At 46.0% G+C, this 24897-nt stretch overlaps 11 protein-coding genes across 11 annotated transcripts; 4 read left to right on the top strand and 7 right to left on the bottom strand.

The window, feature by feature from the left end:
* The first annotated feature begins 1 nt into the window (after position 1).
* On the top strand, positions 2-968 carry AGABI2DRAFT_201800 (hypothetical protein). Its single transcript, XM_006459429.1, has 3 exons — positions 2-503; positions 563-740; positions 799-968. Exons 1-3 carry the CDS (start codon positions 30-32, stop codon positions 879-881), a joined length of 735 nt encoding a protein of 244 aa, XP_006459492.1. The 5' UTR covers positions 2-29; the 3' UTR covers positions 882-968.
* A 62-nt stretch (positions 969-1030) lies between these two features.
* Positions 1031-2399, bottom strand: AGABI2DRAFT_201801 (hypothetical protein; the record flags this gene model as incomplete). The annotated part of the gene is made up of 2 exons (XM_006459430.1): positions 1375-2399; positions 1031-1306 (listed from the first exon to the last, which is right to left on the bottom strand). The coding sequence occupies exons 1-2, from the start codon at positions 2182-2184 to the stop codon at positions 1031-1033; spliced, it is 1086 nt and encodes a 361-aa protein (XP_006459493.1). The 5' UTR covers positions 2185-2399.
* Positions 2400-3864: 1465 nt separating this feature from the next.
* On the top strand, positions 3865-5346 carry AGABI2DRAFT_184169 (hypothetical protein). The gene is made up of 7 exons (XM_006459431.1): positions 3865-3982; positions 4034-4160; positions 4218-4281; positions 4332-4414; positions 4465-4570; positions 4627-5015; positions 5069-5346. The coding sequence occupies exons 1-7, from the start codon at positions 3903-3905 to the stop codon at positions 5108-5110; spliced, it is 891 nt and encodes a 296-aa protein (XP_006459494.1). The 5' UTR covers positions 3865-3902; the 3' UTR covers positions 5111-5346.
* Positions 5070-6832, bottom strand: AGABI2DRAFT_184170 (hypothetical protein). The gene is made up of 6 exons (XM_006459432.1): positions 6766-6832; positions 6330-6708; positions 6146-6271; positions 5669-6084; positions 5450-5610; positions 5070-5393 (listed from the first exon to the last, which is right to left on the bottom strand). The coding sequence occupies exons 2-6, from the start codon at positions 6704-6706 to the stop codon at positions 5166-5168; spliced, it is 1308 nt and encodes a 435-aa protein (XP_006459495.1). The 5' UTR covers positions 6707-6708; positions 6766-6832; the 3' UTR covers positions 5070-5165.
* A 238-nt stretch (positions 6833-7070) lies between these two features.
* On the bottom strand, positions 7071-8373 carry AGABI2DRAFT_191459 (hypothetical protein). The gene is made up of 10 exons (XM_006459433.1): positions 8140-8373; positions 8056-8089; positions 7925-7999; positions 7820-7873; positions 7700-7773; positions 7589-7647; positions 7400-7532; positions 7275-7339; positions 7181-7218; positions 7071-7122 (listed from the first exon to the last, which is right to left on the bottom strand). The coding sequence occupies exons 1-10, from the start codon at positions 8349-8351 to the stop codon at positions 7090-7092; spliced, it is 777 nt and encodes a 258-aa protein (XP_006459496.1). The 5' UTR covers positions 8352-8373; the 3' UTR covers positions 7071-7089.
* Positions 8374-10054: 1681 nt separating this feature from the next.
* AGABI2DRAFT_177421 (hypothetical protein) lies at positions 10055-10369 on the bottom strand (the record flags this gene model as incomplete). Its single annotated transcript, XM_006459434.1, has 1 exon — positions 10055-10369. One exon carries the CDS (start codon positions 10367-10369, stop codon positions 10055-10057), a length of 315 nt encoding a protein of 104 aa, XP_006459497.1.
* Positions 10370-14511: 4142 nt separating this feature from the next.
* On the bottom strand, positions 14512-15940 carry AGABI2DRAFT_116464 (hypothetical protein; the record flags this gene model as incomplete). The annotated part of the gene is made up of 10 exons (XM_006459435.1): positions 14512-14640; positions 14704-14741; positions 14810-14877; positions 14930-15059; positions 15116-15174; positions 15233-15315; positions 15370-15423; positions 15480-15545; positions 15601-15634; positions 15684-15940. 10 exons carry the CDS (start codon positions 15938-15940, stop codon positions 14512-14514), a joined length of 918 nt encoding a protein of 305 aa, XP_006459498.1.
* Positions 15941-16225: 285 nt separating this feature from the next.
* ctg1 lies at positions 16226-17245 on the top strand. The gene is made up of 7 exons (XM_006458774.1): positions 16226-16394; positions 16470-16481; positions 16541-16565; positions 16623-16745; positions 16799-16976; positions 17022-17068; positions 17122-17245. Exons 1-7 carry the CDS (start codon positions 16300-16302, stop codon positions 17146-17148), a joined length of 507 nt encoding a protein of 168 aa, XP_006458837.1. The 5' UTR covers positions 16226-16299; the 3' UTR covers positions 17149-17245.
* On the bottom strand, positions 17153-19551 carry AGABI2DRAFT_191461 (hypothetical protein). The gene is made up of 12 exons (XM_006459436.1): positions 19491-19551; positions 19374-19445; positions 19266-19326; positions 19052-19216; positions 18796-18994; positions 18279-18741; positions 18045-18230; positions 17852-17989; positions 17613-17793; positions 17481-17548; positions 17402-17426; positions 17153-17349 (listed from the first exon to the last, which is right to left on the bottom strand). The coding sequence occupies exons 1-12, from the start codon at positions 19524-19526 to the stop codon at positions 17315-17317; spliced, it is 1629 nt and encodes a 542-aa protein (XP_006459499.1). The 5' UTR covers positions 19527-19551; the 3' UTR covers positions 17153-17314.
* A 63-nt stretch (positions 19552-19614) lies between these two features.
* On the top strand, positions 19615-21314 carry AGABI2DRAFT_191462 (serine/threonine specific protein phosphatase Sit4). The gene is made up of 7 exons (XM_006459437.1): positions 19615-19748; positions 19816-19899; positions 19965-20264; positions 20430-20682; positions 20747-20864; positions 20918-20987; positions 21086-21314. The coding sequence occupies exons 1-7, from the start codon at positions 19662-19664 to the stop codon at positions 21086-21088; spliced, it is 915 nt and encodes a 304-aa protein (XP_006459500.1). The 5' UTR covers positions 19615-19661; the 3' UTR covers positions 21089-21314.
* Positions 21315-21735: 421 nt separating this feature from the next.
* Positions 21736-23945, bottom strand: AGABI2DRAFT_201815 (cytochrome P450). Its single transcript, XM_006459438.1, has 11 exons — positions 23746-23945; positions 23584-23692; positions 23504-23530; positions 23257-23448; positions 22935-23199; positions 22769-22886; positions 22530-22710; positions 22373-22477; positions 22183-22314; positions 21981-22127; positions 21736-21920 (listed from the first exon to the last, which is right to left on the bottom strand). Exons 1-11 carry the CDS (start codon positions 23939-23941, stop codon positions 21827-21829), a joined length of 1566 nt encoding a protein of 521 aa, XP_006459501.1. The 5' UTR covers positions 23942-23945; the 3' UTR covers positions 21736-21826.
* Positions 23946-24897: the final 952 nt, after the last annotated feature.

Below are 24897 nucleotides of genomic sequence, written 5' to 3' on the forward strand. Positions count from 1 at the left end.
CTCAATCACCACCTATCACCCTCATCCCAATGGCATCGTACTTCCTCAACTGGCTCACATCGGGGCCCACAAGTGCTCCAGAGACCGAATCAACCACAACGACACAACCCACGAATGCCTCTGTCCCTACTCTGACTCGACACTCACCACCGCCAGACGATGAAGGCTCAGATACAGAAACGGAGCAGGACCATGAAGACGATGATTCACCTCCCTCCTTTCCCAGTTTAAACAGCGCTCAACGTGCAAAATCGCAGCCTTCGTCAACAGCACCGCCCAACTTACTACCCAAAGTCCTGACCGATACCCAGTTAATGCCTCCCCCACCTATACCTACAAAGCGTCTCCTCAATCCACCTCGCACAAATACCCCAGGATCTCTAGCTGTACCCTTGACGACTACCAAAAAGCCAGCAACGAAGAAACGTGAAAAGGTTGCGTTGGCACCGGGACACAGTCCGATGGATTGGGCTAATCTTAAGACTTCCGGCCAAGATTTGAGAGTGAGCTTATATTCTTCATACTCTCTCCTTTCGACATCTAAGCTTAAGATCAACCTAAGGGGACACATACACTGATGCGCATAACACCATCCATGTTGAAACAGCACAACAAACGTGACGATGCATGGTCCGCGATTAATGGCAAAGTATATAATATCACTCCCTACCTTCCTTACCATCCCGGCGGTGAAAGAGAATTAATGCGTTCGGCTGGTCGGGATGGTACGAAGCTTTTCGGTATGTTTTTTTTTTCAGTATGACTCGTATAATTGAGCGCGTGCTGATGGTAGATTAGCTTTGACTCATGCTTGGGTGAATGCCGAGATGATGCTTGACGCCTGTCTCGTTGGATTTCTGGTTCCAGAACCTTCGTCGTGAGAAGACTAATTAGATTATGGAACAACATATAATTTATTCCATGTATACTCCGAGGTACTACCATAATACACACAAAGATGCAGACCTTTATGATCATCAAGAATAGTATACAGTAAAGTATAATTTAAGCACGGCGAAATTCTCACCCTCTACTGATTATCAACTGTCACATTAATATGAGCAGTGTGAGCCCCAAATGATTGCTGATTTGATAACTCTGGCAATTTATCCAGCCTAGATTTCTGTAACATGACTTGCAGGTTATGCAGGTCGAAAGTATGCTGGCCTGCTTGAGGAAAGCTTGCAGAATATGTTGCATATAGAATGAAAACATATTTTGACATATCTCCAAGTTGAATAAAACGGATGAGGTTTGTTCCTTCATGAATATGTTGTTTCAATTCAACAAAAGGGACACCAGAAACCTTTACAAAACAAAAAACACATCAACCATTATACTTTCTAAGTAAAAAAAGTCGATATAGTAACTTACCAATTGTTTAGCATAAAAGGTTTGTCCGGAAACTTTGGTGGGGTTAACTTCAACAATTAATCTTCCTCCAGGAGGCCAATGGCTTTGAAACTGGCCAAGCTCTCGTATGAGATTCTCAGCCGTACCAGGTTCCTCGAGTCGTTGTCGCACAGGATCAACAGACTTAGCTAGTACACATTTCAATTTCCATGAAAGCCTTGAAGGTGCTTGTGCAATTCGGAACTTTGATCCTGTCGTAGACTCCCCATTCATTGATGCTCGGGGTAAATTCCATTCCGAAGCAACTTCTTTGCTGATCTCAAACGAGTGTTCGAACACCTCAGGTTTAGCGGAACCGTTCATCAAAAGCCAAATCCCAGGGATACCACCAAAGGGTCTCCATGGTGGCAAGACCTCTTTGGCGTCTGGTTTTGAAATGGCTGCAGCGCTTTCTACGCTGGCCATGTTCCGAGTTTGTGAATCGGATTTCGCACTACTGATAGCCCTATCTTCGGAACCATTAGCGCTAGTGTGTTGCTCCTGACCCGTCTGGCGCACTTTGATCGAATCACCTCCGGCCGGGGACAGTGCGGGGGCATGAGGTGATCGAAAATGCGAGAATGTCATGGCACTAGCAGGTGCCGAAGATGGGGTTTGGGTTGTGTGTTTATCGACGCTCATCCGATCCGTAAATGATCCGCTATGAGAGCGTCCTCTTTCCGTAGCTTGTGACCTGCCACGAGCAGAACTTTCAGGGTGCTCTCGGCCTTCATCTCTTTTAGCTTTTTCTAGCTCTTCACGTTCGAAGGCCGTTAAATAGCGTTTTCTCATACTTCCCCCAGAGTATTTTTCGGATGCGGGAGATAGACGTCTGCCGTGGCGCGTATCAGACGTCCAACGCTGATTCTCTGCAGCATCTGCTTCAAGACGATGCGGTGACCTTGAATGTCGCGACCTATATGGCGATGTTGGCGGATGAGACGAGTATGGAGATGCATGTGGAGACTTTGAGCGGCGGGGTGACCTCGAACGATGAGAAATATACGAATGACTGGGTCGGCGAGGTATATGTGGTGATGGAGGGAGACGGTGATACGAAGGCGACGGGGACCGAGGGGACCTGCTCCTCGGATTCCATCCGTTATCTGGACTCTTCCAAGGTCCCGGTGGCGAACGCGACCTAGGCCGTTTGTAGCGCCGAGTATATGGACTTGGTGACCTGGAACGCTTCCGCGGGTTACCACTAGGTTTTTCACGCGTCATGTCTGAGGGGGAAGTGAAGCCGTTGAGGTTTGATGATTGAGGAGATACAATGGACGAGGGGATCGTAATAGGAATAGGAATCGCTGATTGATCAGTGGCTAATCTCGTATCGATCGATGGCTGTTGATGTGAAGTTACAGTGAACTCTTTCGGAGTTGTATCAGATGAAGATCCACTAGAAGACGGGTGATTTGTAGATGACCTCGGCACAGGAGGCGGTTTGGCTGGCGGGGGCAAGTTTTCGACGTGTAGTTTAGTATTAAGCGGGTTTTTAATAGCGTCGGCACTATTAGAGCGAGGTTCTTGCGCTAAATGTGACTGATACGTAATCAGAGAAGTTGCTAGATTATCACAAAAAGCAGACGTCATGACAGCGTCCACACTATTGTCATGAAGGAGAGAACTAGATGGGTTATTGTGCTCCAAGAGTCGGTCATGTTTATACCGAAGAAAAGCATTTTGTTTGACCAGAGGACCGATTCTGTTCATGAGAGAGGGACGTGACCAGGAGCTCGCCAAGTCCTCACCATTCTGAGGCTTTTCCCCTTCAGAATGACATAACCCTGAACTAGTTTCTGAACCGAGTTTGGATCCGTGAGGCCTCTTGCGACTGCCAGAAGGTACGGGGCCAGTGGCATCATGTACCTCTTGTAGATGAAGCCCGGGAATCAACTTTCAAAAGTTTAAAAGAAATAATTAAACCACAGCCCGTTAGAAAGGGCCAGTAGACATACATCGGGGTCATCGACTTCGTTATACGTAGGTGGGATCAGGGTATCTCCATGATCAGTCTCGCCGCTTATGGGGGATGGACTTCGGTATAGAGTGGCCTCGTTGGCCCTGCTACTAGCAACACGATGGTTCCCCAGAATCAGACCACGAGAGTCTTCAAGACTTCCAAGCGACCGTCCTATTCGATGCCTTTTCTGATTGCGAAATTTTGTCGATTTTGAGACTGGAGAGTACGGAAAATCTGTTAGATCCATCCTGGAAAGCAGAGCGGGTTCGCCATCGGAGCGAGAGGGGGAGGGCCCGAGATGGTGCACCGACTTCCGAGGTTTCTTTGGCGGCGAAGAGGGGTGGTAGCCTGGGCGAACCCAGGTTTTGTGGCAATACACAGGCTGTTTTTCTGGCGGGGAATTGTCGCTACGAGAGTCCAGCTGGGACATGGAGGTTCAGAGCAAGCGCAGGACAGAACTCTGCATGGCGATGGCGTTGAGGTCTAGCAGTGTTACGTAAACACAGGTAGAACGTCTGAGCCAGCACTATCTGGCCTCTTCTGGACCATGGACTACAACCACTACAAGGACATCTCTGTCGACCGCGACGGCCCCGTACTCACCATATGCATTAACCGTGCCAAACGGTAAGCACAATCATCTCCTTCACTCGCCGCACTTCTCCTAACGGCAACCAGGCGGAATACCATCAACAGTAACCTCATCGAGGAGCTCATCCATGTCTTTGGGCTCGTCGACCAGGACGACCAAATTCGGGTCGCCATTCTCACTGCGGAGCCAACAGCACCCGCATTCTGCTCTGGGGTAACAATTCTTGCCAATGTTGCACTCAATACTGCTTGCTAACTTCTCTCTTTACAGGCCGACATTTCTGGTGGTTGGGATGTACTCTGGAAGCCAGATGCCGAGAAAGAGGGCCCACAAGGTAAGAGTATCACCGAGGAATTTTGCCAAGTTTACCAACCCTACTTCCAGCCCATAGAGATGATGGCGGCCGTGCCTCCATAGCTATCTACCGCTGTCGCAAAATCACCATATCCGCAGTGAATGGCCACGCAGTACGTTCATTTCACCTGGGTAGGAATGCTGCTGATTCTTTTGTTGACAGGCAGGCGCCGGACTAACGACTTTCCAACTCCCATTTGACATCCGTCTCATTTGGGCTGGTGCTAAACTCACTTTCCCTTTCGTACGACGCGGTATCGTTCCTGAAGGTAAAGCTCTATCTCATGCCACGAGCCGTGTGACTCATCCTTTGTGTACGACTCAGCTACCTCAAGCTACCTTCTACCTCGACTCCTCGGGCATTCGCGAGCCAATTCTCTGATTCTCACAGGAGAAACCGTGACTCCGGATTCACCTCACATCCGCGATCTCTACCATCAAATTCTCCCTACACGAGATGCTGTCTATCCTGCTGCCAAAGCCCTTGCCGATGAACTCGCTGCTAGTACATCTCAGGTTTCAATTGCCTTTGCCAAGGGTCTCTTACAACACCCCGGGGATAGTATTGAAGAAAACCATCTTCTCGATTCTAAGGCAATCAAGGCCACTGCTGGTAGCAAAGACGCCGCTGAAGGCGTCAAGGCTTTCTTCGAAAAACGAACACCCAAATATACAGGTGTCCTATCAAATGATTTACCTCATTGGGTCCCTTGGGTGAGCCATGCTACGCCCTCATCAGCATTTTTAGATCTCACTTTCGCATGCAGTGGCGCAGATTGGACATCAAGCATCTCAAATCCAAACTATAATGTTTTTATGAGAATAATACAAACAATGCTATGTTGCCGCTGTATCATACATAATCTATGTGTTAAAGTCTCCAATAACTTCTCTCTCGTCAGTTGCCAGCACTTCCCGCCGATCAGGGTACAAGGCGCTGATGACTTCTGTCTCCTGCCATCGTCTCTCTGCGGGATCTCCTATAGGAGCGAGGGTATAATGGATTGACAGTGCAGAAAGTACACCACCATAGGCATGCGAAATGCCAGTGTCAATAATGATAATTTTTCCATCACATCTGGAAACAATGTTCTGATATTCGTGAGTTTCAGGAATTCGAGGCCGGAGAGAAAGGTAGACAGACGTACGGTAAAGTCGGGCGTATGACCCATAATCATCCGTCGGGTCCCAGTCTTGGCTAGAACCTTCTCAACGTCCGTACATACTTTCACTTCATCGTCAAGTGCCCAACCACGATACCACACAGGCCCATTCGCATCGTACATATGTTCTTCATCTTCAGTGGTACCTGTTGTGATTATGTCAGTCAAAATTTTGCGTATCGTTAATAAGTTTTTGGGCATTACTTTGAGGAAGACCAGGGTAAGGGTATGGTGGATGTGGAGGCGGTTGTGCTCGATTTTGTAGCTTGCGCAAAAATCTCTCAGCAATTTCATTAATTCGGGTTGGGAAGGGCGTTAAATCCGGATATGTAGGTGATAATCCACCATGAACAAAGGAAAGTGCCGCATGCGAGAGAGGGTCACTCTCGCTGTGATACGTCGACAAGTCCAGTTCTCCCATATCAACATCTTCCTTCTGGTAATGCAAGTGTTTGGTAGGTGGGAACGGTGTATTGGGAGGACCGAGAGAAGGATGAAGAGGAAGGCGAGAGGCAGTAGTGTAGTTGTTTGCCCATGAACGACCGATAATGCCCGTGCTTAACACCTTTTGACGAGCAGAAATGGAACCAAAGGTTTTGAGTTCCGTGGGATACACATATCTTTCGCCGACGACAATCATAAGAGCTCATATATCTAGAAATGAAAATTCAGAACACATACCTCCAGTCACCAATAGCATTCATCCATTCATGGTTACCGAGGTGGGTTAAAACGGTTCCTCCAGTTGCAAGCGCCTGCCCACGCAATCGATCCATCCAAGCAAACAGTTTAATAGTATCATCACCTCTATAAAGAATCAAGTTAGTAGCTGAATACAAGGCATCTAGTCAAGGAGAAGCCAGACCTATCAATGATATCCCCTGTTTGCACAAAAAAGTCTACATCTCCACTCCAATCACCCTTGTCGTCCGTCACTCCGGAAAACTGGAGAACGCGCCTGGCATTAGGCAAATCGCCATGTAAATCTCCAACGGCCACGATATGACGAGTAAACTTAGTTCGCGTCTCTTCATGTAGCGACTGCTTCGCTCCGCTTGATTCCTCGGTTCCGCTGGAAGATGACCACCATATACGATGACCTAATAGTGCCTCACGAACAAATTCATTGTTGAGGTAAACTCGGCCAGCCGAAATCACTTCTGCGAGTGGAAGTAGCTTGAAGACATAAAGGAAAAGAACCGACAATGACAGTAGGAAGACGTTACGACGTGTCACTAGCATGCCTTCGCATCTGAGGTGTGAGCTCGTTGAAAGGGTTGGTTGATAAATAGACGACGCACTGTTGGGTCCTTAAATGTCGGGTTGTGACAATGCCAGCGATTCACCTGTAAGTGGCAGACAGGTGATGACCAAACCAAGGAGACAGTTGTGAGAGTCATTGCTGCATCAAAGCACGGAGTCATCCACATCAATCGAGACCCTTTCATATCATATACAATTTATTCGACAAAGTCTTTTATTTGAAAAAATACTAAATCGGTTTCACGAATGGAGGCTTTGCTGAGTCCCAAATCAAATGCTACAAAACTTTCAAAAACAAATAAAAACCGAAACCGGATCTGAACAGTTTCCAGCTGAACTCAGGTAGAGGAGTAAGATACACGTCATTTCCAAAAGACGTAGAAAGACATGATGTCCTGTAAAGTCCAAGAAATCAGCATTCCGAATTTTCTCAATCACTGATAAACACCTTACTTTGTACGTTCCGAAGATGGCAACGGCACCGAGGGGTACTGAAGAAAACATCCATTTTAAACCTTTGCATCATAACGGACAAGGAATTACTTACCGAAAGGTAATAAAATGACATATGTAAAGACTGTGTCTGCCGTAGAAATAATTGCCACACCAAGACTGGAAGGGCAGGGGTGAGTACGAAATCACAGCGAGATCCATAAGGATGTCAACACATACCCCATACCCATCAAGGCGATAACCGTGAAAGTAATTGTGCGGATAAACGCATAAATATACTTGCGCATTGTAGAAGTGATACTCCATTTCTTCTCTCGGAGCCAATTCTTATAGAGCATCCAAGCAGTGGCAGCTAATGAAACGTCAAGATAAAAATGAACTCGAAGTCTGGAAGGAAAGAAAGTATACCTTGGACACCGATGGCAATGACGCCAGTAAGAACAACTAATACTACACTCACCATAATGCTACCAGCCAATAGTCAGTCAGTCAGTCGAACAATCAGAAATCTGCACGCACGATGTGTGGTTTAGGGTGCGACAGTAATAATGCGGCGTTGAGAGCGTGAGTTGGTCTCCAGGTAAACCAACTACCTGCGAAACACTTAGCATAAATTCAGAATATAGATAATTCCCTCACTAAAACTGTCTCAAAAAATACCAAGAAAAGCACTATCCACGGTATGAAGAATAGCTACTAGAGCATCAGGAGGTAAAGGGCGATTTGAGAGGATAGATCACCAACAATAATTTCATTTCTTGATTCTGGGCCGTCTTCCCAATTATCCGACATGAACATGCGTCGGATGGAAACGTATATCTAGAAGATTAATGTAATCAAAAAAGGTGTCCGAAATGACAGACAAAAAATCATACATCAATCACGTAGGCCGCCATCGCTGTACCGATGCTAGATGATTCCATCACTTAGTGGAAGTTATCGTCACAAAAGAGACTCACAGAGGGGGCGTCGCTTGGATTATACCCACTTGTACCAGGCAAAGCCCATGATTGAGAAGATCTGTAGTTTGTTGACCCACTAACAATACCTCGCCAATCGCAAAAACAAGCATGGAAAGCATTAATGTATGCCATGTCTTCCTCCGCACGACATACGGAGAAAATAGAGGGGGAACTATTGTCATCACCAGCAGAACAATAGAAATGAACATCAAAGCATCCCATGCAATAACTTGACCATTCGGAGAGACCATCCCAACTCCCAGAGCTGGTTCGTCAAGAAGAGGAAAAAGAAGCAAGAAAGAACAAAGAAAGTCAGAAAGAAGGAGAGTTGGAAACGAACACAATTAGCCGACTCAGAGGGGAAGCCCTTTCATATGGTTTGGCCAAGAAATGAAATCACCATCAGTGTGTTGCCACGATCAAAACGAACCCCGAAATTCTGATAATTCCACCTCGCTGTCGAATTCTTCAATGACTCACGAATCTAAGGCGTAAGATTTCAATATCTCAGTGGACAAGGAACTGAGATACTTCGCTTGGTAGTAATTTAGAAGAATCGCGGGCATATAATAGGCGAAACTTGCGTACTGTGCGTAGCATGAAGATAATCTTATCCTATGAAATTCGTGTGGCCATCAATCCGCGGCTTCGCTACGATTTATGTCAGTCCTTTCATCAAACTGCTTGTCAAAGCACAGCGGACGTTCACAACAATGTATCATACCTGTGTTACCTTGGAGTATGATGGATTGCAACAATTAAGAATAGCTGTCTTATGAACTTTATGAATCCTGATTCTAACGATTAATGTCACGACTAGAAAAACAGTGATAACTTACATCCAAGGAGCAAAGAACCCCGAATGCAACTTGCTCCAATGATGAAACCAACATATCCGTGGCTTCAATGCGAGCTGAGAGCTCTCATACACCACCAATGAAAGTTCAGCCCAGCCGAGCGTCGTTCGTAAACAAGATGCAATCATCTTCTGCAGCATCAACTCCCTAGATTTGACATAGCTATTATGGCAGCGAATTCTGTTGATTTAAACGCAAGAGACGCCGTGAGGCCTAACTGAAACTCCTGGCAGGGGAATTGATGTCTCGAATCACTGTTCGGTGATATGATACTATGTTGAAATAAGTCAAGAATGATTGAGTTGATCGGAGTCTCAACTTTGCTTTATCCCTTCGTTTTGATCCCATATACTTGCTTTGTGCTCTTGCTTGCTTTGTCCCCTGAAGGCTGAGTCGCAAAACGTGAGGGCGTTAGATGTAGATGCAACCGCCAGTCATCTTTCCTTACATCTGTCTCACAAGGCTCGAAGCGGTGTTGTAAGTAGCGGAGGGAGGTCTTTGGATTGGACAGCCACCTCAAATTATCATTGTCTCAAATCTTGACCGAATATATGCCGTACCGATAGTTGGAGTGGTATATCAACACGAGATGATGTTTCCTATATCTACATCTCTTGATATGTATGCGAAAGCGCCCGGGGAAGCCAATCTCATTTGTGTTAGGTTTTTACCCGACTTCCCAGCCGTCGGCGAATTAACTCTAGATAACTTGTTGTTCGACGAACCGTTATGCAGTTCACGGGCGATGTGGATAGTCAAATTGATAAATGTCAAAGAAAGTAGTAGAAGTGAAGCTGAATTAAAGGGGCTATCTCGATTGGTTCTAGGTATGCCTTTCGTTTCGTTTCGTGCGACACATTATCCTGAGTATCCTACGTCTAACTGAACCAGATTCAGTGGGTCAAAACAGAAGTATTACTCAACGCATGCGGAAGCGTTATTGGCCTCTTGACTCCATTCAGTAAATGCTCAAGCTCCCTCGAAAAGAAATCATCTAATATTGCTGCTGGTGGATCTTGGTTTTGTAATTCAAGACCAGGAAACAAATGTTTTCTTCATTCTGCCTCTTCCAACTCTACTTCGTCACTCTCGGCCTTGTTATTCGCTTCAAATTGTTGGCGTCTTTCCTTATATTTTGGGTGCATGCTATGGATAAGGCGGTCCAGGTTCTCGACGAAGGAATCAGGGAAGCCAGCTTCCAGTTTGTGCAGCTCTTCCTTGAAAGCTGGCAAGTCATCCGTGCTTTCATGAAGATCAATGAGGAATTCGGCGATAACTTTGTCGTCAAGGTTATAATGATTTGCAAGCTCTTGGTTTATCTTGGCGACCAAGGAGACAAAATCCGAGTCAGAGCGGTCATCTTTGGCCATGGGTGGGAGGATGAGCGAACTACTGCCAACTCCTGATCATGAGCATTTCGAATCATTGATTACGTCAGAAATGGCTGTGCACACTGCACATTCTGTATGCCACCTGATGCCACCTCGACGAGGCGTCGTCAAGTCCGGAAATGCCGGGAATTCGTCAAGGAATACTTCAAAAGCAATAAACTCGAGTACAATGAAATCTGACAGTGGGAGGGAAAAACCTTTATTTTCTCCACAATCAAAATGTCCACTGTATCTACTCCACGAAGTATGTATAGTATAATCTTACTTTTAGAGGCAGCTAATATCGCCTCCTACAGATGGCAGAGGGGGTTGGGAAAATCCCATCGTCTATACGATGCGAATTTCACGTAATTTGTCGACGTAAACTGCCTTATTCAAGCCTCAACAAGCCGCGTTACGAGGAGCAAGGATGCAGTTTTGTGGTGACTCTTGCGAATACCGACAAAAACACATCAGAACGAGAGATAGTTCAACTTTCACCTCATCGACCCTGCTATCGACTGTCGAACATGGAGGCATGACACTGGAGTGCAACCTATACTCTTTATCGCGTTCGTGGCCGTCTTCTTCGTGACAACTTTCAATGTTCAAAGCCTAATTCGAAAACGGATACACAATCAAATGCATCTTACCAGCTGGTCCCACAGACTACTTGAATAGACTGAAAATCGAACATAAATCAGCTTTTGAGGATTTCAAATGGATGTATGCGGCAGATTCTTTTCGCTGCTCTACAATGGTCCGCAACTGCTAGGAAAGGGTTGCCCAAAGAAAAGAGGCAGGAACTCGACCCTCTGGAAGCAAGCAGGATACCGTCCCTAGCATGCATATTGATACCCCTGAGGTTAAAATGGCTGCCTCACTCAGGATAAAAGTAGAAAAGCCGATCAAGGAGGTGTGTCCAGCCTTGAAATTTCTGTGTAACGGCAAGGTGCTGACGAACCGTCAGGGGTTTGCTCTGTGCAGGAACGATTCATCCTCAACATTGGCAAGTCATTGCTCAAGTATCGAAACGCTTGGTTTTCAGCAACCTCAAATCAAGAAAGCGACATCATTTCTATCTCAACGATCGCCCCTACTCGTAAAACTTCTGAAGGCATTCCATTCGCTCGATGCAGTAATGGAGTATTTACTCTGACTTCACATGCCCGAGTGTGTTTTTACCTTCCCGATTTCTCTCAGTCACCAATTCATCCAATTCTTCTACTCATTCCGGGACCAGCGATGTGAAGAAGATGCATCGTCTTGTCCCTGTCAAAACTCGTATCCTAGAGTTCCTCACTGTTGACAAGCTACCGTCCAGAGAAAACACAGTGCCTCGGCTGTGGACCTCCTGCTATGTGCTAGACGAGAGTTGGAACGATAATATATGAAGTGGACAAATCTGGGCGCAGGATGCTTGATATGGATGAAGTCTTGATTCAGATTTCGGGGCATAGAAACGCCCTGGCCGCTCCAACCTGGACTTCTAGGAAGCCTCGGTAAATGGGACCTTGTCATAGTTTCTCCGTTCTTGATTATGGTCCAACAGCGAAGTTGAGGAAGCGCGCTGATATCTGCGTCTTCCCCGAATGAAAGTGGGCAGGCTACTAGAAAGAAGTCACTGTTTGATGACCAGAAGGAGATCGGAAGTAATATTGGAAAATGCAAGAGGATAGAAATGATCGGGAGCACAACACGGTCGTTCTGATTCGAAGTGTTGACCTGTTCCTCCAATGGGAGTTAACTTGTCAATGCGACTTGAGCAAGATAATCAAATATCTAGTATACAGAGTAATGCGGGACGAAACATGGTGTTGATGCCTCTTCTCGTATCAACATTTCGTCTTGACACTATTTTTAGAATGTGGTACGCCGGGAGTTTTTGGCCGCAGAGTTCTTTTAACATCGTATCTCCCGTCGCCCTTCAGATATCTTGTGATTGTCAATAAACGCTCTTGGCCTTCATGAAAGCCTTTTAACGTTTCGACGTAAAGTGTCTGACCAGATATGCCCCACGAGCGTCGACGGCATCACTTGGTCAATACCTAGCGACCCCTCCAATCATCCCGTGTCCACTTCATAAATGTGGTGCTCACTACACTCTGGTAACGCGATCAACGCGATCGATAATTTATCAGGTTCACGTTCTCCCCGGTTTCCTTCTCGTTCTTGGACAAAGGCGCCATTACCCCCGCTGATCTCATCCAAGTGTGATCAGCGACGTATATCAGAGCTGCTCTTACCCAACGTACTTAAGAACGAGTGGGGAGTCAGTTTCCCCTCACTTGTGAAGCCATTTGGGTCACTGGTATATATGGCCTCCCACTCTACCAGTCGTTCAATTATCATCACTTTCGACACCACTGCGGTTTTCGTTTCCATTCTACTGCTGCTGCTAATCTTCACCGCAGTATTCTCAACAAAAGTGACGCGGAGGGGTAGTTGGTTCAATTTCATAGTCCCTACAGCACTCTATCCTGCTGTGTACCTTCTCCAGCTCGGAAAACAGGGATATACGCAATCACCTTCGAATTCCTTGTGCATCTCGCAAGCCTTGTTGATTTACGCGTTTCCGGTATAGTATGTATGCGTCTGCTCAGCTCATCAATCAAGTACTTAAACGAGTTTCTAGTGCTATAACCGGTTTTACGTGCTTTATGTGGGAAGTCAGTATGATTTCATTTTTCTTTAAATCTCCCCCTTAGCCTGGCTGATGTATCTCCATAAGTCATATTATCTCCTCAGCTCGACCATCCTGAATAAAGGGTCGAATCCCACTACGACAAAAGCATCCAAAATTGTGGGCGACTCTTTTCTGTCAAAAATTCATTGCTGAAAGACATACCAGACTCTACTTATCCCACCATTTACCTTTTTCGTGGTTCTCATCGCTGAGATTATGGTAATTTATTCCTATAGTTCTCGATCACAAATTCTGAAGGCGAATTAAACCACAGTTAGTTCTTCTCCACCACGAAATCCGAGAGACTATTGGTTTCAATGTTGGCAGAATCTATTGTAATGCATCACACCGTGTTTTGTAAGTCAATCTCATTACTCCAAGAAGCCATCCATACGATAACACAGGAAATAAAACAAGGATGTTATTTATGGGAGCTACATGCCTTTCTCTATTCTGCGCATGGTTTTACATCTACGGTATTATCTCGAAACACATAGCCTGCCCGCCGAACCTTGGACTAACTTGATACCTAGGCACGTTAATGATGCTTCTTAAAACACACTGGCCTGCTCTGGCGACGTGTGAGGCTTGGCGACGAAAGCTGTTAATTCATAGTGCTATCCGTATTACTTTGATGACTGTTGCGGTATGCATCGGTATCATGTGAGTTCTATTACTCTGCAACTCGTGAACTCCTAAATGTCCATCTATCACCTACAGTGTGTGTATATTTGCAATTGTCGTTCCTGTTGAAATTGAGCAGCCTGCTAGTGCCTTCCAATATCTGGCACGTAAGTCATATCCAACAATTCCTACTACTCGGATGAATGATTCCTGACAAAACATTTTTTAAAAGTTCCACTGGCTGTGTTTTTGTTATTTGGGACTCAGACGGTACGGTGACTGCAGGACAGCAACCGATCGTTAATCTGATTGAAATTTTGTTTTGATATAGGATGTTTTGCGATGTTGGACATGCGGAGGATCTCGATCAGCAAAGGTATCCAATGCTTGAGGGAGTACGGGTTATACACATGCATTATACGTATTTATTGTAGTCAAGATATAAGTGTTACATTGTTACAATCTTTTATAGTGTGTTTCAGAGGCGTTTGGATCTGACGACCTTATGAGCGCCTGAGTGATATATCGCACTACAGTCATGTTTTGATTAGCACTTCGTCCATGATATACACACATGGAACCCTATTGCCGGGAGCGGCCGGGCCATTTGGGACGGATACCCCCGTGTCTAGGTGTCGCACACCTGGACCCGCACACCTAAGACTAGGAGTATGGTTTTGCCAGGGGTTTAGAAGATAGACAAAAAAAGTCATCAAGCAATTCCCCGAGTTCAACTTGATCATTGGATTAATCAAGAATCAATCAAACCTAAAAGATCATCAGATACAACGACCATCTTCAAATGTATGAAAACCCACTTACCATACTCAATTCACGTCACAAAATGAGCTGAGTTCCTCACAGATACTGCTTCGAGCGTTATAGAAATTTGAGACATCAGCGTCAAGTCCTCGTCTTCCGGAACTCTCTTGTGCCAGAAAAGCCATGCCCGAATTATGTCCTAACGACGCAAAAAGAAAATGAGATATTCCTATTCTCTTCCGAGTTATCACAGGGTACTGACCGTTTGGCTTCCAAAGACAACAGCGACGAACATTGGCACTAAGTGAAAATCGTTTAGTAATCGCATCAATTTAACCCACAAAAGAAAGCAAAAAAAAAAGACATACTGAAAGGTAAAGCCAAAGACCAGCTCCCGAGACTACTTTTGTTACAGGATACAGAATAAACACTGATACTAATGTTTCTCTTAAGATATGCGGAAAAAACTGGAACTTTATAACACTCACGCGATAGCAATTATCATTCCGATTGTCAGAATTGCGGAACGAATGTATAGGGAAAGATATCCCTGGATTGCCTTATATTTCAAATGTCGGAATTCCAACCGATTTGAGTACAGGATCATTCCAGACTGGACTATAGAAAGAGGTGGATTTCAGGAAGATCGGTCTTCTCTAGCTGGATGTACGAACCTTCGAAATAGAGCGCAATGAAGGCGGCCAATATGACCAATGTCGCACTCACGATTGTCCTGAACGAAAAGAAGTGGTCAAGGCACGAAATCAGTGATTTATAGGCTATTGACTTACGGTTCCATATGAGGTATGTGACAGAATGGGTTACCTGGTGACCATTGCGTGGAACGGATTTCCTCGCTGCTGAAAACCACGAACTGAGGTTATAACTCGATAAGCACGCAATTAGGCGCCACATGTAACGGAATTACCAATGCAACGTGGAGCGCACTAAGGGCAAGAGTTAACCAAGGGAGTATGATGAGCTGCAGGAATATAAATCAACAACAGGTGCATAATGGTTGAGAAAATTGAAGCTCACCAGTAACTCTAATCTACGTGGATTCCTAATGTGCATTTGATGTAATGGTCCGAGAGACACATAAAACTTATGAGCCAGTGGTGAGGATCAATAATATGATGAGTCCAATTTTAAACCCTACATCAATCATAAAACAGGCAGATGCGACAGCACAGCTATATATCCTGTCAGTATGGGACCTGAACGGTGCCGGGGACAACATACGCGGGTGGGCAAGCATATATGAGATTGGATTGTAAGAGGCACAATGCACGAGGAGGTTCTCTGTACTGAAATCCGAACAGAAGCATATACGAGACGCAGTATGTTATCCATTGGACCTTCTGACCGTACCAGACTTTCCTCCTTTGGACGTATGGCGAGAAGTATGCGGTTGCGACGATAGCTAAAAGAAGAACAAGAGACAGGACAGTAATGGCATCAAAGAGGGCGATGGGAGTGGGACTAGCAATAACATCCATGTTATGCTTAGAGTACAAGGGGACCGAGAACAAGAAGCATTCCCACTGTTGACCAGTTATATGGAAGCATTTGAAACAGAAGAAGCGGACACTGATAGAAGCTGATGTCGATGGTCATCATCTGATAGATTCCGCTCGTTGAAGATGCGAGCAGGTGAGGCTGTCCGTGCAGTGTCGCTTTCCTCCGGCCAATCACGTGACAGTATACATTGATCGACCGATCGTGACAGTGACGTCATGTGCGCATATCTGGTGACGCCTCCGTATTAGGGCTGCAATTCGCGGAAAGAAACAGTGGAGACAGGCTGGGAATATAAACAGAACGTCTCACATTCTGCTCCTCCACCTTCACCATCACAATGTCCATCGCTCTCCACGCACGAACAGCTCTGAGGACAACTTCGCGGGCAGCTGCCATGGCTTCCTCCCGCTTCTTGCGACACAACTCCGGCAGGTAATTAGCCCCTTTCTATCCATCTAGGAGGTTGGTCTCAATAGTTATGTTCCTCTTGTTTCCACAAATTCGCAGGGGCGCTAGCAGGTGGTCCCTTGTTGACTTCCCAGACACGAGAGTCGATGCTAACAACCACTCGCATTCAGCACGATGCATGATAACAACCCCGAGGTGGGAAGCTTAACGCACAGATCATCTAGACTCGACTGACCCATCTGTGCACACTAGCTTCTTGACCTCGAGAAACATCGCAATCTCACCAATTCGCAGCACAAAACTTCCACACCACATCAGAAGGAGGCACCGGGTTGGAACGAATACCTTGCGAGTCAATCAGAAGCAAACGTAAAGGTGAGCAGCTGTGTTATCGTTCCCTTGATAAGGCTTTGTTGACATGTTGTCAGGCTGACAGGTCATCAGCCCCTCTTAAGGACCTCCAAGCCGAGACGGTCAAGTACGTAAAGGCTCGGCATTTTGACACTGAGGCTAGCGAAAGCAACACCACCGCCTATTACACTCATGATGTCGTCTCTGGGCCTCTCTCAGGTGCTGAGGGAAAGGAAGAGGTCCATGTTCACGAAGGTAGGGATATTATCATGGCCATTGGGAGAAACTCACGTTCAGTAGAAGCACAGCTGGCAAAAAAAGTACAACCCACTGAAAGTGAAGAGGATGTGAGATTCCGGCCTTCACTTGTTCTATCACGTATATATTGACTTGATTGCAGGTAAAAGCTGATCGAGGCGAAATATAAGGCAGAACGGACTGTATAAATGCTCGTATATCTTGCAAGATGTCGAGCTCATATGTATAATTGATTGTGCATTTTTACTCTTGATTGGATTTCAATGACTGCATTAGTGAACTTTTGAAATATAGTTGACTTGTATTATCGCATCATATTCTATGCCGTTTTGTTTCTACTCTTCCGCCTCTCCAGCGACGATCACGTCATCTATCAAAAGTAATCAGTATAGACTTTGTATTGGTATGAGAAAATCGTTTACCAATCTTGAGAACAGCACGAACAAGCTAGAAAGAAGACAACGTCAGACCGGGTATACCCTTATTTTGGGACAAACATACTTGGGTGGCCAATAGATACTGCTGCCGTTTTGAAATAAGAGGATCATACACGAACTGCCTCTTCATATCTAAAACGAATTCCCTTATTAGTCACAGAAACAAAAGTTGCATCAAACGCAAAAATATATTTACCGTTGTCACCCTTATCTAGGCAATCGATTCCTAACCGTGAATTCTTCTCGGTGGTTTGTCTACTGCGGATTTCCGCAAGTGTTTCTATGGGAGACAAACCACTGTTTTCGGCGAGTGCTAAAGGAATAGCTTCCAGCGCCGAAGCGAAGGCTCGCATAGCGTATTGTTCGATTGATGGGATCTACAAAGTAAAAAAATGAATCACGGATCTTAGTATATGCTATAGCGTAGAATCTTACTTCATCAGCAGCTTTCGCGACGGCGATCGCAGAGCTAATTTCCGCTGCGCCACCACCATATACAACGCGATTGTCTACAACTAAATTTCGTACGGCACAGATGGCATCATGTAGTGCACGTTTAGCCTCTTCGACGATCTGTCAAATGATAGTCAGAAGAGGTGTTTGAAATGATAGTGGATAGTTGGCTGACCATCTTATTGCTTCCCCTGACGAAAACGGTTACCGCTCTGCTGTTGGCACAATCTTCGATGACGAGCATCTTGTCTCTTGTGGTACCAAAGGTGAGCTCGCGCACCACACCGGCAGTCCCAAGCTTTGCCGCTGTGAGATCTTCGAAACGAGGGACGATGCGACCTTGCGTGGCAATCGCAATCAACTAAATCCGAATGAGCGGTGAGACTTGTGAGCGATATCAAGCAAATACCTCGATTTCGGGGCCGCCGACCCAACGTACGGCAGGAAGCTCATTTTGAAGTAAGAGATGATTTGCTTCGTCATCAAAACCCCATTGACAGATAACCAGATTAGCACCTGTATCCTTTACCATTTTGATCATGTCGTTGAACTTTTCCTTCTCGTATTCCCTTAGCTTCTTGAATTCGTCTACACTTGAGATGTCAAGCTTGTGTTTAGTTTTGGGACGAGGGGGCTCAAAGGGGCATGTGAGGATAGCGAGTTTGGCATCTTTTACGACGGAGGGCATCTGTGAGTGCGAGAAGTCTTTGTCGATGAGAACACCTCTGATGAGTTGGGTGTCAGCAAGGGATCCGCCGACTTTGCCTTCGACTTTGATGAGGTCGAATGAGACATCTTTACGCTGTAGATCGGCCACTGTGAGGACGGCATCCACAGCGATCTGAGCAAACTGTCGGTGCTCTTTTGACACACTAGATGGTGGCAGTCAGATCGACAAAAAAAGAAGAAAGAGGACTGAGAGATACATTTTACTGCCTATACTGGTCATAGCGGTCTTGAGCAAATTTTCAGTATTGTCGAGCGAGAACTCGACATTTTCGCTTATACGATCGAGCTCTTCGACGGCGACTGCACAAGCGCGATCGAAACCGTCTGCAATCCGGATAGGATGAATTCCACGGTCGAGGAGCTCTTCACTTTTTTCTAGCAGTGCCCCGGCAAGCACTATCCGTCTGACGTGAGTTTGGGGTACGGGTCAAAATTTCGACTCGAGACATGTACCGACTACACCGGTAGTTCCGTCGCCGATTTCGTCATCTTGACTTTTTGATAGCTGGACGAGGAGTTTTGCGATCTGGTGTTCTACTTCCATCTGGCTGAGGATGGTGGCGCCATCGTTGGTGACGGAGATTTCACCATCCGGTGAGATCAGAATTTTATCAAGGCCTGCAAAAACTGATAAACAACATGATCTGCTCGCAGACAAGAGACAAACCTCGTGGGCCGAGGGAGGTGCGGATGATGTTTGCGACTGTGCGCGCGGCAAGGATGTGCGACTAGCAGGGGGCTAAGCGATAGGCAAGATAAAGAGGTGAAGACCGACCTTGATCGCCTCTGTGCCGTGCACGCGCGTCTTCCTGGACTGCTCGCGGACGATGATAAAGGGGCGGCCATACTAGAAGACGGTGAGCTGGGTCTTTCTGCGCTGGGTAGGACGCACCTCGTCTGTGGCGTAGACTGCAGAATTGGGGTCCATGGTCGCGAAACTGGGAGAAGGGTGGTGACGCGTGACTGGGTGTGACGATGGCGAATCAGCCTTGCTCGTTCTCATCTTCGTCCCATCCCACAACCCATCCCTGCCTGCTTTTCACTATTTCGAAAAAAAAAACACATGGAGCACGAGATCGACGGCTGGATCGAGCAGCTCAGCCAGTGCAAACAGCTTCCAGAGGGCGACGTCAAGAAGCTCTGCGACAAGGTTGGTTGGATAAGCCCACCTCTACCCATTATTCCTTTCGCTACATCGCTTACACCGCACGTTGTAGACACGCGAGATCTTGATGGACGAGTCCAACGTACAGCCCGTGCGGTGTCCAGTGACCGTGTGTGGTGATATCCATGGCCAATTCGTGAGTCAACAACAATTCGCACTGCTCCCTCATAGAGCGCTTATCCCCCTTGCATACCGCCCTAGCACGATCTCTCCGAACTCTTTCGCATCGGGGGCAACTCTCCGGATACCAACTACCTCTTCATGGGCGACTACGTCGATCGTGGCTACTATTCTGTCGAAACGGTGACATTGCTCGTCGCTCTCAAGCTTCGCTACAGAGACCGCGTCACCATTCTGCGCGGGAATCACGAATCCAGGCAGATTACACAAGTGTACGGCTTTTACGACGAGTGCCTTCGAAAATACGGAAACGCCAATGTGTGGCGATTCTTTACAGACCTCTTTGATTTTCTCCCTCTCACCGCCCTCATTGATAACCAAGTACGTTGCATTCACTTGACTCTATTTTATAAGCCGGCATATCCGTCATGACGGAGCGGGTCAAGCCCTCCTAGATGCTTTCTCTATGACACGAAAGTGGCTGTGGTCGTGGTGTACCGCATTAGTTTCCCATCCACTATTACTAACGTGATGACGTCTCTCCAGATCTTTTGCCTACATGGCGGCCTATCACCATCCATCGACACGCTTGACCACGTGAGGTCTATTGACCGGGTGCAGGAAGTGCCGCACGAGGGACCGATGTGCGACCTCCTGTGGTCAGATCCCGATGATCGTTGTGGTTGGGGTATTTCACCCCGTGGTGCTGGTTATACCTTTGGACAAGACATTTCGGAGGCATTCAATCATAACAATGGACTTACATTGGTCGCACGAGCCCATCAATTGGTGATGGAAGGTACTAATTCACATCTCGCTTGATCTAACTCCTTTGAATTTGACATCGATATCGTACACTGCAGGTTATAGTTGGGGTCAAGATAGAAACGTGGTGACAATCTTCAGTGCCCCTAATTACTGTTATCGCTGTGGAAATCAAGCCGCAATCATGGAAATAGACGAAAAATTATCTTACAGCTTGTAAGCGTCATTTGCAGCCACCGATCATTTCCCGAGTTGACCTTGTACTGTAGCCTACAATTTGATCCAGCCCCGCGGGCGGGTGAACCATTGGTGTCACGGAGAGTTCCTGATTATTTCCTCGTGAGTTTCGAGTTCCATCCGCAGTCGTCATGGCGTAGACGTTTCCCCGTTACATTACTGTTTCCTACAATGAGTCGGCTGACTGTATTCATAATTAGTGATCAATATCAAACGAATCAAATTAACGTACATATTAACTACTGTGTACAAGGACATCACCATAAACAAAGAAACGAGACGAGACGAAACAAGCCCGTAGTTCAATTCAAAACCCCGACCCTTACTTTCCTTCTCGTGGCCTGCAATGATGTCATGTCATGTTCATAAATACGCTCCCTCCACGGTGGCTCTTTTTGTAGTATATACATAAACTCAACTTTTTTTTTTTCCCTCCGGATTTTCATCTCTCCGTCTCCTCGCCCTCTCTGTTTTGTGTTTTTCTGCCTTCCTTACATATAGGACCCCTACTTTTAACTGTCAATCCTCTTCCCTTCCCCTTCTCTGTGCGAAGGCGTGCCAGTCTTCCTCGTTCTTTTTTTCTTTTTATTTCGCTATTGTGATAGACTACGATTCATAATGCATCGGAAAATGGACGGTTCAACACTTTCGAGTTCTCGACCCAAGGTATTCATCGTGATTCATCTTCTTAAGCTTCGCACAACACCTATATCGGTGTACGACGGAGAACGTCATTGCGCATACAAATACCAACTGGATTGCTGGATTGCTGATAGATTTAGGATGGATGGTACGTTAATTTTGAAAACCTTGACTGGTTTGGTGACGGGAGCCATGACGGTCAAAGTACAAATAAAATCCAAATTCAATATCCTCCCTCGATCATTTGTCAACAAGTTATTGTTCCGTTCAGGCAGCCAAAACTATCACAGTCAAACTACTTAAACATATTCCACGTTCATGTACTCATTTAGTAAGCCCTCTGCGTCCTTCCCCTTGCGGGGGCTGAGCGTAAATTTGAAGGGCAAGGGATGTCTGAAGTATTAGAAACATGGCCAATCAGCCGCGGCATAACTCAAGAGATTCTGAACTCACGATGTGATGGATGCAGGTGTAAACTCCGGGACTACGTCAATAGGTTTGCCTTGAGCATCCAGAGCCGGTACTATGTCAAAAATACACAGAATGGAAACAGCTGTGATCTCTAGCATTGACATCGCTTGAAGGCTACCTGGACATACCCTACATGACCCCGATGAGAATATGTCCGTCTTTGTAAGGACAGGCTATAGCATACCTTCTACCGAAACCGAATATAACATCAATTGGATTGAGTAGATCGTCATTAGCCATATCTCCATTCTTGATGAACCGTCCTGGGTCGAATTTCTCTGGGTCCGGGAAGATTTTCTCATCATGGAGCATAGCGCTGACAGAGACAACCGGTCAGACCCTCGTTGCTAGAAACATGACGAGAAAAGACTTACTATATGTTAGACATTACTATGCAATTCTTCGGAATATAGTATCCATCGTACACGTCCTCATCAGTGGTCAGATGAGGGACTCCTGAAGGCACCACTGGATTCCATCTAACAAATTCCTAGCCGTTAGAATTCGTGATAAAACGAGAGATAAACGCACCGTAGGACCTCTTTGATGACAGCAGAAAAGTATGGGAGGTCACTTAGATCGGAAAATGTTGGGAGCCTCTCGGGCCCCAGGACTGCATCAATTTCGGATTGAGCCTGGCGTTGAACGTCGTGGTTCAACAACATAGCAAGAATGAATGTCATTATAGCACCAGTAGTTGTCTCAAATCCAGCTAATAATGGTTTGAGGCTCAGGTAGGACAAACGACAATGTGCTGAAATATTAATTACCTGTAAAGATTACCATTCCAACTTCTTTGACATCGGCAATTCGGTCTTCGAAATCCGGAGCGCTACGCAATTTCTCCACGTTCGCAGAAATGAAACATTCTTGATACACTCCCTCATCCTAAACATTATGAGGCAGAAGCCCAGCATGTCCATCTATATGACCTACCATAGCGTCGAGAGTTGCTTGATAGGGTTCTTCTCTCATTGTCTCTACTTCCCGTATTATGTCACGAGCCTCCCTTTTGAATCCAGTGCCAGGAAACCAGTCGGGCAGATATTTTAGCTGCGGGATGATGTTCACAAGATATTTGCCAGGTGCAGACGCGACAGCCACGTCATTGAATGTCTTTTCTGCAAACTCGACTAACGGATCACGTTGAGTTTTCGCAGGGAGGCCATACGTCATAGACAATATTAAACTGCCGACACAACTTGAAAACAAAGGGTTAGCTTCTTTTGCTGATTATAAAGAGCAAGTGGAAAAGTACTTGGCTACATGCTCACGAGCCTCGTCTGGAGCAGTGAAAAGGTTTGGTAAGAGGGATTTTCGAACGAAGTCTAATTGCTTTTCTTGATCACGGGGCAAGTATTTTGGGTCGAAGTATCGTCGGAACACACGGCGGTGGTTCCTCCAACCGTCACCGTAAGGCATGAGTATAAAAAACCGCTTTAAGCCAATGCTGAAACGATGGTTCAGATAGGAATCTTTCACTCGAACTTTAACAACGATCGTACACCTCTGTGGTCATCTGAAATTGTGGCCTGGTCACCCCGGAGATGTCAGCTGTGCGCAGTTCGTGTACAAGCCCACGCACCGGCTTGAGTAGAGGGCTGATCGTTTCTCGAGAAGGTCTTGCGCAACACGATAGTCATTGATAATCAGAAATGGTTGGCCCATAGCCTCCAAATAGATGAATTTGGTTCCTATGAGATGAACAGATAAGGAAATCAATTACGAAGTTATTTAATGAGCTCACCTAGTTTGTTACCAAGTCGCTTGTAGTAGACATGGGCATAGGTAAGAGGCATCGACAAGGCATTACCAAGGATAGGCCATCTTACAAGACCAGGGGGTAAAGGAAGGAGCCTCTTACGACGATTACGAAAGATGCGGTAGAACAAGCCGCAGAGACAGACAAAGAAAACGTCCAGGATGAGACTGAGAACAGGCATGGCAACAAGGAAGGGACGAAGTCTAACAAGCCCGTGAGTATTCGTTCTTATAATATGTCAAGAATGTGTCCGGATCATGGAGCCTCTGACTTCTCGAAGACTATGGGCCTTCTGGTGTTTGATTTCGCCTCATGGCGGTATATTAGGTACAGGTACCTTGAATCCATCGAAAGAGCTGCAAAATGCTACAGCACTGGTGTCGGAAAAGCTCAGATGTGAAGCCATCATGCGGGGCGATGACACCCATTAAAGGCCTTTTGAGTCATATGCAGCTGAGAAAGCAAGATGACGAACGTACTATGGAATAAAATGTTCAGTTGGCTCAAACAGAGAAGACACATATAAAAATAAATAATCACATTGTTGTTTCCTTCGCATTCTTCTCTGCTTTATGTCGGGCTGGAAGGAATGAGAAGTGAAGGGTTGTACCAGGACACAACAACTCCCAAATTTATATCATTCACAAATGAAAAAGAAAAGAATTTCCCCGCGGTAGCTCCCAAGAACCTTTGAAGAATCTCTTTCATAACACTCCGGGTTGGGGCCCTGCTATGCCGATCATTCCTTCCAAATTTATCACTAACTTGCGGTCAGAATTATGATGGTGCAGAGAACAAGGTGGGAGAGAACATAGGAGTGAGAATATTTACTGTTGTATATGTATGCGCTGTTTGCGCAGCCAGCCGAAAATGATTGCTTCCTACGAGTTATCTTAGCTTGCTTTCGCAGCTGCGCATTAATCATAGCCTTTCATGATAAGAAAATACTTTTTCTCCGCAAAATAACTTCACACCTTATTAGCAATGTGCGGCCACTTTGATGGACTCCCCAAGGTATCTAATGTATCGCCATATGCATTGTTCTATTTTGATGCGGATTCAGATTTCAGAAGGTCGAGAAGTGAGAGATCCAGCGTGACTTGTCCTTGGAGTGACAGGAATGATATACCGCAAGAA

This window comes from Agaricus bisporus (assembly GCF_000300575.1).
Source record: "Agaricus bisporus var. bisporus H97 unplaced genomic scaffold AGABI2scaffold_3, whole genome shotgun sequence".
NCBI lineage: Eukaryota > Fungi > Basidiomycota > Agaricomycetes > Agaricales > Agaricaceae > Agaricus > Agaricus bisporus.

Coding starts and splice junctions, on each gene's coding strand:
- ctg1 (XM_006458774.1), top strand. CDS start 16,300: ATGTCCATCGCTCTCCACGCACGAACAGCTCTGAGGACAACTTCGCGG. Junction 16,977..17,021: donor AGAGGTCCATGTTCACGAAG/GTAGGGATATTA, acceptor CACGTTCAGTAG/AAGCACAGCTGGCAAAAAAA. Junction 17,069..17,121: donor CCACTGAAAGTGAAGAGGAT/GTGAGATTCCGG, acceptor ACTTGATTGCAG/GTAAAAGCTGATCGAGGCGA.
- AGABI2DRAFT_191462 (XM_006459437.1), top strand. CDS start 19,662: ATGGAGCACGAGATCGACGGCTGGATCGAGCAGCTCAGCCAGTGCAAA. Junction 20,683..20,746: donor CCATCAATTGGTGATGGAAG/GTACTAATTCAC, acceptor CGTACACTGCAG/GTTATAGTTGGGGTCAAGAT. Junction 20,865..20,917: donor GAAAAATTATCTTACAGCTT/GTAAGCGTCATT, acceptor CTTGTACTGTAG/CCTACAATTTGATCCAGCCC.
- AGABI2DRAFT_184169 (XM_006459431.1), top strand. CDS start 3,903: ATGGACTACAACCACTACAAGGACATCTCTGTCGACCGCGACGGCCCC. Junction 4,282..4,331: donor CGAGAAAGAGGGCCCACAAG/GTAAGAGTATCA, acceptor CCCTACTTCCAG/CCCATAGAGATGATGGCGGC. Junction 5,016..5,068: donor TACCTCATTGGGTCCCTTGG/GTGAGCCATGCT, acceptor TTTCGCATGCAG/TGGCGCAGATTGGACATCAA.
- AGABI2DRAFT_201800 (XM_006459429.1), top strand. CDS start 30: ATGGCATCGTACTTCCTCAACTGGCTCACATCGGGGCCCACAAGTGCT. Junction 504..562: donor CTTCCGGCCAAGATTTGAGA/GTGAGCTTATAT, acceptor GATCAACCTAAG/GGGACACATACACTGATGCG. Junction 741..798: donor GGATGGTACGAAGCTTTTCG/GTATGTTTTTTT, acceptor ATGGTAGATTAG/CTTTGACTCATGCTTGGGTG.
- AGABI2DRAFT_184170 (XM_006459432.1), bottom strand. CDS start 6,706: ATGCTAGTGACACGTCGTAACGTCTTCCTACTGTCATTGTCGGTTCTT. Junction 6,272..6,329: donor ACAGGGGATATCATTGATAG/GTCTGGCTTCTC, acceptor GATTCTTTATAG/AGGTGATGATACTATTAAAC. Junction 5,394..5,449: donor GTCATACGCCCGACTTTACC/GTACGTCTGTCT, acceptor CACGAATATCAG/AACATTGTTTCCAGATGTGA.
- AGABI2DRAFT_191461 (XM_006459436.1), bottom strand. CDS start 19,526: ATGGACCCCAATTCTGCAGTCTACGCCACAGACGAG. Junction 19,446..19,490: donor CAGTCTACGCCACAGACGAG/GTGCGTCCTACC, acceptor ACCGTCTTCTAG/TATGGCCGCCCCTTTATCAT. Junction 17,549..17,612: donor CCTAGATAAGGGTGACAACG/GTAAATATATTT, acceptor AATTCGTTTTAG/ATATGAAGAGGCAGTTCGTG.
- AGABI2DRAFT_191459 (XM_006459433.1), bottom strand. CDS start 8,351: ATGTTCATTTCTATTGTTCTGCTGGTGATGACAATAGTTCCCCCTCTA. Junction 7,533..7,588: donor CATTGCCATCGGTGTCCAAG/GTATACTTTCTT, acceptor ACGTTTCATTAG/CTGCCACTGCTTGGATGCTC. Junction 7,340..7,399: donor ATCGCCTTGATGGGTATGGG/GTATGTGTTGAC, acceptor CTGCCCTTCCAG/TCTTGGTGTGGCAATTATTT.
- AGABI2DRAFT_201815 (XM_006459438.1), bottom strand. CDS start 23,941: ATGCCTGTTCTCAGTCTCATCCTGGACGTTTTCTTTGTCTGTCTCTGC. Junction 23,200..23,256: donor GCTCGTGAGCATGTAGCCAA/GTACTTTTCCAC, acceptor TTTGTTTTCAAG/TTGTGTCGGCAGTTTAATAT. Junction 22,711..22,768: donor TGGAATGGTAATCTTTACAG/GTAATTAATATT, acceptor AACCATTATTAG/CTGGATTTGAGACAACTACT.